Here is an 11,568-nt window from a genome sequence, read left to right as displayed (position 1 = left end):
CCAACCGTTACCTAACGTTTGCCTACATGTTAGCTATCACCCTTGTAGCAAGTCGTATCATAGCAGCTGTAACGTTATATACCTCTGTTAGTTAGACGTGCCATAAGCTATTATTGTTAATGAGCAATGCATGCAAGTCGCTTTTAGAATGAAATGTAATGTGTGGTGGTGAGTTCAATTTGTTTCACAGCATTCGGATCATCATCTGTTATAGTGGGTCTGATTGTGAAGATTAAAGCAATACTTCACTTAGTTTTCACCATATGGGTGAATATGCTTATTACCGGGGTGGGGGGGGGGGGGGGGGGATTGTGCATTGGAGGGGGTTGGGTTTGGACATTTACAGGGGCCAGTTTCGAATTGCAGTCTCTCGTAGGTGCTCTTTGAGAGTGTTTTTGAAGGTGGGTTGTGATGTATGTGGCTGTTGGTGTGTTACGACCTCACCATTCCTATTCCTGCCCTCTAGGGGGAGGGCGAGCACTTCTTAAGGTGACAGCTCAGCCCGCTTCCGGGTTCGTTGTTATGGCAATAAAGATAGCTACAGCCATGGTCTGTAGTCCCTGTAAACAGCGTATCCAGTGTGATTAATATGCTACCATTGTACGGGGTCACATATATAATAAATGGCGACGAGTACGGTTCATCCAGTGACGGCACTGGTTGAAAAGAATCCACGCTAACGTTTGTTTGATGACGGAACGAGTGGAAGAGGAATCTACACTGACGCCGGTTAGCGAAGGGGCTAACGTCGGCGGATCTGCTGCGGGACAATCACACAGAGGGATGGCTGGTATCATCGGGCATATCGTGGCTTTTGATGAATCGACGGAGCAGTGGCCGACTTATGTGGACCGGTTTGAACATTTTGTGGCTGCAAATGACATTTCCGATGAGAAGAGGCTTCCGGTGTTTTTGAGTCTAATAGGGGCAACAACATACGGGTTACTGCGCAGTTTGATTGCTCCGGATAAACCGGGGGATATAACTTATACTCAGACTGTGCGAGCATTGCAAAGCCATTTTTCTCCCAAGCCCATTGTGATTGCGGAAAGATTCCGTTTCCATAAACGACATCAATCGGAGGGGGAGACAATAGCCCAGTATATTGCGGATTTGAAGAAGCTGTCGGAGCACTGCGAGTTTGGCACGTACCTGTCAGACGCGTTACGGGACTGGTTCGTGTGTGGTCTCCTCAGCGAGTCCATACAGAAGAGACTATTGACCGAGAATGCTCTCACCTATCACAGAGCGGTGGAAATAGCCGTTGCTATGGAAACGGTGGCGAGGGAGGCACAACAGCTCAGCAGCTCTGTAAAAGTGAATGCGATGTCTCTCTCATCTACACCTGGGAGAAAATGCACCCGGTGTGGGAGGACAAATCATGTGGAGAGTGGCTGTTTCTTCAAGGACCAGGCCTGTCACCGTTGCGGTAAGAAAGGCCATATTGCACGTACATGCAGAGAGAGCAAGCAGGAAAATAAAGCAGCAAGTGACACAAGATGGGAGCAAAGAGACAGAGGGGGGATTAACACAAGATGGGAGCAAAGAGACAGAGGGGGAGAAAGGTCAAAAAGGCGGATAAATAAGATGAACACCAGGGGGATGCAGAGTGATACAGGGTCTGATTCAGATGGGGAATTAGCCCTGCACAGGGTGGATGCAGCAGGTGATGTGTCTCAGCAGGGCGGTTCAGCCTCATCAGTGATTTGGGTTAGGCCAAAAGTGGAGGGGCAAATGATTGACATGGAGCTTGACACGGGGGCAGCCGTTTCACTTATATCAGAGAAATGTATAGTGAAAAGTTCAGTCATATTCGCCTGCGCCACACCCACATTCTGCTGAAAACATATACAGGTGAAGTGATCGCACCAGTGGGGGTGGTAAAGGTGAAGGTTCAAATGAACAGAGACCAAGCACGGCTCCCACTATATGTGGTGAAAGGCGATGCACCCCCCTTGTTCGGCCATGAGTGGCTGAGAAGAGTGAGACTGGACTGGAGAGCCATAAAAACAGTTAGATCTGGACAACGCATGCAGGGGAACACGCTGGAAGCAGTGTTAAAGGGGCATGCCAATGTATTTAAGGACGAACTGGGGACATTGAAGGGCTTTGAAGTAGCTCTGACACTCAAGCCCGAACATCAGCCGAAGTTCTGTCAGGCCCGGGTGGTTCCCTATGCACTTAGGCCAAAGGTGGACGCTGAGCTAGAGCGCCTGCAACTGCTAAATGTAATTTCGCCTGTGCAGTTCAGTGAATGGGCGACCCCCATTGTGCCTATCATTAAGAAGAATGACAGTGTGCGCATCTGCAGGGATTTTAAAGTGACGGTGAACCCGGCCCTCTGTGCTGAACATTATCCAATACCCCGGATAGAGGATATGTTTGCTTCGCTAGCGGGGGGGCAGCGGTTCAGCAAGCTGGATCTGGCTCACGCATACTTGCAGGTGCCGGTGCAGGAGAGTTCACGCAAATATCTCACCATCACAACGCACAAGGGGATGTTCTGCTATAACCGACTGCCTTTCGGCATAACGTCAGCGCCCTCTATCTTTCAGCGTATTATGGATCAAGTCCTCCAGGGGCTTCCCAATGTGCACTGCTTTTTGGATGACATATTGGTAACTGGGTGTAATGATGCAGAGCACCTGAAGAATCTGGAGCGGGTGCTGGGTCGATTGGAGAAGTTTGGTCTCAGGGCGCAGCGAGGGAAATGTGAGTTTTTCAAGGACTCACTGGAATACCTGGGACATTATATTGACGCCACGGGCCTTCATAAATCCCCAGAAAAGCTCAGGGCGATTGCTGAGGCCCCAGCCCCGACAAATGTGGGCCAGCTGCGCTCCTTCCTGGGATTAATTAATTATTATGGTCGGTTTGTTCAGGACATGGCAACGACACTCAGCCCCCTTCACGCGTTACTACATAAGGGGACACCATGGAAATGGTCACAGGAGTGTGGGAAGGCTTTCTGCTCAGCTAAGGATCAACTGCTCTCGGAGAGGGTGTTGACACATTACAATCCCCAACTGCCAATCATACTGGCGTGTGACGCCTCGCCCTATGGCGTGGGCGTGGTGATTTCGCATGTGATGCCGGGAGGTCAAGAGAGGCCCATAGCGTTTGCCTCCAGGACATTGAGTAAAGCGGAGCAAAATTATGCTCAGATTGAGAGGGAGGCCCTGGGGATCATATTTGGCGTGCGCAAGTTCCATGCCTATCTGTACGGGCGCCATTTTACCCTACTCACAGACCACAGGCCCCTGACTACAATATTGAGCCCCAGTAAAGCTATCCCATCGATGGCGGCTGCTAGACTGCAGCGATGGGCCCTAATATTAGCTGCTCACAACTACACGATTCAGTACAGGGGGGGGCGGCGGAACATGGCAATGCGGACGGCCTCTCACGCCTGCCACTGCCGGTTGAGCATAAGGACAAACCAGGTTCAGTGGATACGGTACTGATACATCACCTTGAATCGCTGCCAGTATGCAGCACTGACATTCGTAAGGAAACAAGGTATGATCCAGTGCTCGCTCAGGTGATGGACATGTGTTTGTCAGGACACTTCCCTGTGGCGCAAGGGCAGGACAGTGCACTGACTCCCTATTACACAAGAAAAGATGAACTCTCAGTGGTACAGGGGTGTTTGTTGTGGGGAAATCGGGTGATTGTGCCTCCAAAATTGAGACCCCAATTACTACAGGAGCTGCATGCAGGCCACCCGGGAGTAGTTAAAATGAAAGGTGTGGCTCGTAGTTACATCTGGTGGCCGGGGATTGACGCTCAAATAGAACAACAGGCCAGAGTGTGTCAGTCGTGTCAGCGCAACCAGAAATCTCCCGGTCTCTCCCCACTTCACTCCTGGCCGTGGCCAGGCACTCCGTGGCAGAGGATACATGTGGACTTTGCAGGGCCCTTTGAGGGTCATATGTTTATGGTGGTGGTGGATGCTCACTCCAAGTGGCCAGAAGTGAAGCTGATGGGCTCCACCACAACCGCTAAGACTATTCAAGTACTGCAGGGGTTGTTTAGTCGCCATGGATTGCCAGAAGTTCTGGTGAGCGACAATGGGCCGCAGTTTACTTCATATGAGTTTGCGTCTTTCCTCAAGGGAAATGGAGTGAAGCACATGCGCTCTGCTCCTTTTCACCCGGCCACGAACGGTCAAGCGGAGCGCTTTGTACAGACACTAAAACGCTCATTGAAAGCGTCCCGAGGAGCGACGACAGTGCAGCACAGACTGGATTCGTTTCTGCTCAGCTACAGAAATGCTCCCCACGCCACGACTAATGAGTCTCCGGCGGTGCTTTTCCTTCGCCGCCGACTCCGCTCCCGCCTTGACCTTCTCAAACCCAGTGTGGCAGCGGTGGTGGATCAAGCTCAGACAGTCCAGCAGGATCGCAGTTCCCGGAGCTGAAGCGTAAGTCTGAGGTGTACAGGGGGAATAAAAAGGGTGCCAAGACAGTTCCCTGGGGGCGCCAGTGTTGCAGATCAGCATGTCCGAGTGACACCCCTGCAGTTTGACAGACTGTGGTCTGCCAGTGAGGTAGTTGAAGATCCAGGCCAACAACACCAGAGGGAGTTCCACAAATCATGTTCAAACAGATTCGGCTCAAACAAGGGACTAAACACGTTTCGCAATTATGCCACAACAATGTGGAATGCCCTACCCACAGCCGTAAAGGAATGTGAATCCTTACCCACCTTCAAAACCGCTACGGGAGGCTGCAATTCGAAACTGGCCCTGGTAAATGTCCAACCCCCCCCCCACTGTACAGTTTCCTCCCCCTCAAATGTATATATTCTCTTTTAGAAACTCTGTCTGTAAATAAACAGTACTGTATATTTGTATGTCATGTATGTCATAAATGTTATCATGAATTGAAAATGGGGGACCCTGATGTAAACAAGATGAAAGTCTTTCTCTGGTCTGCATCCCCTTAACAATTGTGTGTATTGAGCCGTACTGTATTGTACCCATTCTGCAATCTGTTAATAAAAATGTCATTCAATCAATCAATCAGCTAACGGTGAGAAAGTTATTGTTTTCCATAACTAATATTTTAGCAACCAAGATTAAGAATGTTAACTATCATATTTTCCAACAAAGAAAGACTTTGTTCACTAGCTGTCCACAACTAAATAAGACTATGCTTGTATTCTTCTTGCTAACGTTAATCTCGACAATGTGATGTGCTTAGGTTAGCTAATTAGCATCCATCCAACCGTTACCTAACGTTTGCCTACATGTTAGCTATCACCCTTGTAGCAAGTCGTATCATATCAGCTGTAACGTTATATACCTCTGTTAGTTAGACGTGCCATAAGCTATTATTGTTAATGAGCAATGCATGCAAGTCGCTTTTAGAATGAAATGTAATGTGTGGTGGTGAGTTCAATTTGTTTCACAGCATTCGGATCATCATCTGTTATAGTGTCAAGTCAAGTCAAGTCAAGAGTTTTAATTGTCACGGCATACAGGTATACAATGAAATGCGGCTGGTCTTGCCCGCAACGATGTGCAATACAGTGGTACAACATATAATAGAATCCAATAAAATACAGTGGTACAACATATTAATAGAATCCAATAAAACAGTGCAATAAACAGGTACATGGTGTGCCATCTCGGTATCTGTACATTAGTATTTACAGAGCATATAGGACATGCTAGGTAGCTTTAGTAGTGCAATACACTGTTCCTGATGCTATACTACTTTAAGTGGCCTTTCCTCTGGCCATAAGTGTGCGTGTGTGCGGCATGAGTGTTAAAGTGGCTGCTAGTGTGTGAGCGTGCTCAGCGTGCGTGTTGTGTATGTGCTTGTGTGTGTATAGTTCAGTTTCTGTGTCTCTCAATGTTCATTGTTCAAGGCTCTGATGGCCTGGGGGAAGAAGCTTAGCCTAAGCCTCTCCGTCCTAGTAGCTGGAGTTCGCAGGCGTCTGCCTGACCTCAGCAGCTGGAACAGGCTGTTATTGGGGTGGTGGGGGTCTTTCATTATCCTGCAGGCTCTGGATTTGCACCTCTTGTTGTATAGAGCCTGCAGGGGAGGTAGCGCAATACCCGTGGTACGCTCGGCTGAGCGCACCACTCTCTGTAGGGCCTTCTTGTCCTGTGCCGTGCTGTTCCCATACCAGGCAGTGATGTTTCCGGTCAAGATGCTCTCTACAGCTCCTGAGTAGAAGGACTGGAGTATCTTCCCCGATACTCTGAACTTCCTTAACTGTCTCAGGTGGTAGAGGCGCTGCTTCGCTTTCTTTACTACTGTGTCTATGTGTGTTGACCATGTCAGGTCCTCTGAGATGTGGACCCCCAGGTACTTGAAGCTGCTCACCCTGTCCACGGTAGCCCCGTTAATCGTCAGTGGTGTGTGTGTCTCCTGCTGTCCTCTCCTATAATCCACGATCAGCTCCTTGGTTTTACCAATGTTCAGGAGCAGGCTGTTGTCCTGGCACCAACGTTCCAGTACCTCAACCTCCTCTCGGTAGGCCTTCTCGTCGTAGTGGGTCTGATTGTGAATATTAAAGCAATACTTCACTTAGTTTTCACCATATGGGTGAATATGCTTATTGCCGGGGTGGGGGATTGTGCATTGGAGGGGGTTGGGTTTGGACATTTACAGGGGCCAGTTTCGAATTGCAGTCTCTCGTAGGTGCTCTTTGAGAGTGTTTTTGAAGGTGGGTAGTGATTCACATTCCTTTACGGCTGTGGGTAGGGCGTTCCACATTGATGTGGCATAATTGCGAAAAGTGTTTAGTCCCTTGTTTGAGCCGAATCTGGGTTTAACATGATTTGTGGAGCTCCCTCTGGTGTTGTGGTCGTGGTATTCGATGACCTTTGGGAAGTATTTTGACATGTACATGGGTACCTTAGTGGTGTAGTGTATCTTGTAGACCAGGCTTTTGTTGTATAGCTACTATGGTACATATCGTGACTGTTGTGAAGGATCAGATAAAACCGAATATGTATATTTATTTATATATATATATTTAATTGTATTTGTATATCGTTTGATATCCCCTGTATATTCCTTGTACAATATGCATTGAATATCCCCGTTTCTACTAAACAGCCCATAATAGTTTCATTCTACCATTGGACGAGAACCTGGCGCCAGGTTGCCATACCCCTAGGTCCAAGTTCAATCGTGCCGCCTAACATGTCGAGGCAACCCCCGGTTCCGCGCAGTAATATGCCGGGCGAAATACGAATGGTACTATTTGTTCATAGCGCATATATATATGGCGCTCGTAAAGTAGAACTTTCTTTTAGTCCAGTTCTTTACCCTCCAACAGAGTGACAGACGCAAAAGCCTCCCCACGACGCACGTGCGGTGTAGTAGGGCCTACTTGGCCCAGAATAGGCATTGAGATATCGTGTAGATTAATAGTTGAATGGTCATAGTTTGGCACCATACCGTCGAGTTGGACGTATTCTATAAAGCTAATAATAGTCTATTTATGTATGGTGCATCGTTCGGTTCGAGTTCTACAGCTATCAGTACCCCCATCGTTCCTGACGTTATCTGGACGCTTATCCAGGCTGGTCAGACCCCTAGTGGTGCTTGCATCCGAGGAGCTCCGGGTCAAGAGCGACTGGACCTGTATATTGGATTACTCTACCCGACGACGGCGAGCCTTCCACGGCTCTTGGATTATGCTTTGTGTGCTTTGATTATTCCATGGATAAAGGCCAACACTGTCGAGTGTTGGAATTACCCCCCGGAGAGGACTCCAGGTGAGGCGGCGCTCTACACGTGAGGTCGCACCACGTCTCTCCGTTGTGGACCGGCAGATACCGTTCCACAGAGGGTCCAGCTGTATTCGTCTGCGGCCCGAGGTTCTGTGGGCACTGTGTCCAAGACTTTGGATTCTCCCAAGACACCGTCGGCCAGATGGGATACCGCCAGCGGCTTCTCTAACCCCCCCCTCCTACTGTCTTACAACCAGCGGGACCCCCCCCCCCCCCCCCTTAGTGTATCCAGCTATAATCATTTAAGTACCATCGCTATCGTTTCCTAAATATTCCAGGTTGTATACTTACTCCCTGCGCAACCAGAGATTGGACATTCAATGTTGATTTACCTACGAATACTCATTTGCCATAAAAGTGCATATTCAATATTTCAAATCATAAATGTAATTAAGTGAATGTTGTATACACCTTTTGCTGTATTAAATATTCGATTTGGTACATTTGTGTTGGTTCGTTTCATCAGGTGGGAAAGTGTTCATCATACTTATATCTTGTACTGGGTGGCCAGAAGTTAAAGTACATGAGGTAGTGGTATTAAATATCATATCTAACAATACAGTCAGGGAATTGTACCCCTCAGCTACAGTGACTGTGGCATGTGGGATGAAAGACTTCTTAAATATGTTTTTTGGTGGCTGCAGGGGGACTCTATATGCCTTCCAGATGAAGCTTGTCAAACTCACTATGAAGGGGGTGCAAACGACCAGACGACACTCACCGAGCCTTGTCCCCATTCCGGAGTACAATTGATTGATTGATTGATTGAAAACGTTATTAACAGATTGCAGAATGGGTACAATACACAGTATGGCTCAATACACACAATTGTTGAGGGGATGCAGACCAGAGAAAGACTTTCGTCTTGTTTACATCAGGGTCCCCCATTTTCAATTCATAATGACATTAATGACATACTCAACCTACAGATATATATCTTGACATCATTTCTGACATATATGAGTGACATACAGATATACAGTACTGTTACATTTGTGACATACAAGATATTATGCAAATACTGTGTTATCCTAACAGAAAATCCTAAAAGAAAATATACATAAATACGAGGGGGGAAGTCACTCAGACAAGTGTTTTTGTGGTTTCCCTATAATACCTTTACTGCCCCCCCCCCCCTATCTATTTATCTGTGTCTGTGTATTTTCCTTTTCTCCCTTTAAGTGTAGTTGAAAGAAAATCGCTAGTAATTGTGCTGCTGTGCAGTTTTCCATTTCAGTTCGATTGGGTTCAAGCTTTTCCCCCCCAAGAAGTTGGCAAAAGAAAACACATTTATTTTGGCACATGCAACTCAACATGCGGGTTGTTCGTGCGAATTGAATATTCATAAAAAGACGTCACGATGGGAGGGGGGGGGGGGCGGGCACCGAGCGAGCCTTGAGAGACTATAAAACCTAGGTGCGCCCTGAACCGAGCGCCCTCCTGCAACGTTCACAGAACTCCTGAACAGGACCGCAACAACAACAGATCAACAAGCACCTGCAGTGATCGATCATCATCATGGATAGCATGCACGAGATCATCCCCTTCGCCAGAGAGATGCTGCTGATGAGCCAGAGGCCGGGCCGCGGCATGCTGAAGGTCTACCTCGTCGGCTCGGTGTTCGCCGTGCTGGGCACGGTCATCGGCCTGGTGGAGACCGTCTGCTACCCCTTCACCTCCGGCGGCGAACCGCTGGACGCCGACATGCTCCTCCTCGTGTCCCGGCGGGAGCGGGAGCGGGAGCAGAGGGTCGTCACACTTGACACTGATAAGAAGAGCCCGGTGGTCGTGGCGCCAGTTGCGGCCGCGACCAAGGAGGAGGAGGACGAGGCGACTGATGATGATGTGACCGCGGTCAAGGCGCAGGACGAGGGGCCGCAGCAGAGCTACCGGAGCCCGGTCAACCGGATGCACGCTTCCTGCAAATAAAGACTTTCTCACTCGAGTGTCTCGTATCGAGGTATAGTTAAATATCGAGGAGCTAGTTTTTTTACGCCATGGCCACACAGACATCACCAAAGACGTTGCGCAAAATACGCGGCACACCCACCGGTGAAGCTTGAGAAGATGGGTGAATAAGGATGATTTTGATGTCTGTGACATGCTGACCCGCGCTGTGCTGACCTGACCCGCGCTGTGCTGACCTGACCCGCGCTGTGCTGACCTGTGCCGCGCTGACCCGCTGCTGCTATAGAAGTGTCCCGAATCTGGACGACCTGGAGACGGGAGGCAGGCTCCCCGGTGATGGGGGCCAGGGGGGGGGGAGAACCGGGGCCCCCCAGCGCCCTCCGTCCGCTGCTCTCTCCCTGAAGAAGAGCCTCACTGAACTATATAAGAGTGACATTTTTTGTACATACAATTACCATGCTGATGCTGTAAATATACCTTGTTTCTTTTCTACATTATAATAAACCTTTTTATATTCACGAAGTCTCTCTGGTCTCTGGTGAAGTGTCCCCCTCCCTCCTGAATAGAAGTCTGATCGATGGCTCTGAGTCTGTGATTCGGTTGAGCTAAACAATAACTCAAACCTTTATTTCAACTCGTGAGACACTTATATACCCTCATTGAAGACGAGCTTAAAAAACACTATATAATACTATATAATATGTAGTATAAATGTATATTATATATAATACAATATTCTAAATAAGAATAAACCAAATAAATGTTACCCAATACCACCCAATTTGAAGAATTCACACATAATATAATAATAATAATATAATAAACTTTATTGGTATAGCACCTTTCATACAGAAACTGCAGCTCAACGTGCTTCACAACAGACAAATGGCATAAAATGAGCACATAAAGTGCAGACATATAAAATCACAGTATTTCACATTAGGATCTAACATCCCAACAGGCCACCTTGTTTATGGTTTGATTCAGTTTAAAATAGACGATAATAAAAAGAGTAAGATAAAATAGACAGAGTAAAATAGTGCATTAGTGCAGTGCAATAAAATTGTAGAATATAATAGATACAAAAATATATTTTTTACAGTGCGATAATATATAGTTCTGGATTACTGTTCAACAGTTCAAAGTCGTCTTTACCTTCTCTGTTTGGTATGCACAGTTTAAAACTTGACAGTCTTCCCTCCTGTTTTATACCCACTTTGATATTTAATAATAATAATAATAATAATAATAATAATAATAATAATAATAATAATAATAATAATAATAATAATATATTATAGGTGGAAGACTTTCCAAAAATAGTGCGTATGAACAGCTCTCTCTAATGCAAAACCATAAAGAGTGCTGAGACTCGAACCCGTGACGTGACGGGTCACGGTCTGGCAGCTCCACACTGCAGCCTATATAATTGACAGATGTTGCTGAGAAGCAAACAGGTTTAAAAAGTTTATTTGGGTATAAAAAAAATCTCGAAACATTCTGCGGTCTTTCAATGAAGCTGCTCCAGGGTGATTTGTTTTTACCTGAAGGGACCTTGCACTTCATACAACTGGCCACTTGGGGGAGCTATTACCCTTAACAAATCTGTCAACACACAAACAAAACAAGGCTCTTGGTAAACACACTGGCAGGACGATAACACGAGCCAATGCTCTGCAGTGTTGTTCAGGTATAAACATTAAGATTAGATTAGATTCACATTTATTGTCTTTATACAGCTCAAGTACAGTACAACGAAAAGAGGTTTGGCATCCAACCAGAGTGGAAATGTAACAGTAAAGTGCATTAGTAAAATACAATGTACACAGGTGATTAAACTGGGTATAAAATATATAAATTAGCATCCTGTATTACAGAGAGAGATGCCTGGTTGCTGATTCAAAACC

At 47.0% G+C, this 11,568-nt stretch overlaps 1 protein-coding gene across 1 annotated transcript; it reads left to right on the top strand.

The window, feature by feature from the left end:
• Positions 1 to 9,205: 9,205 nt before the first annotated feature.
• On the top strand, positions 9,206 to 10,128 carry LOC311231151 (G0/G1 switch protein 2-like). Its single transcript, XM_084317659.1, has one exon. The coding sequence runs from the start codon at positions 9,272 to 9,274 to the stop codon at positions 9,680 to 9,682; it is 411 nt and encodes a 136-aa protein (XP_084173785.1). The 5' UTR covers positions 9,206 to 9,271; the 3' UTR covers positions 9,683 to 10,128.
• Positions 10,129 to 11,568: the final 1,440 nt, after the last annotated feature.

This window comes from Notolepis coatsorum (genome assembly GCF_963971535.1).
Source record: "Notolepis coatsorum genome assembly, chromosome: 6".
Lineage (NCBI taxonomy): Eukaryota > Metazoa > Chordata > Actinopteri > Aulopiformes > Paralepididae > Notolepis > Notolepis coatsorum.
Note: the sequence above shows the minus strand (reverse complement) of the source record. Positions and strands in the feature narration are given on the sequence as shown.

Bases quoted from the DNA above. Each gene is read 5' to 3' on its own strand.
- LOC311231151 (XM_084317659.1), top strand. From the start codon at position 9,272: ATGGATAGCATGCACGAGATCATCCCCTTCGCCAGAGAGATGCTGCTG.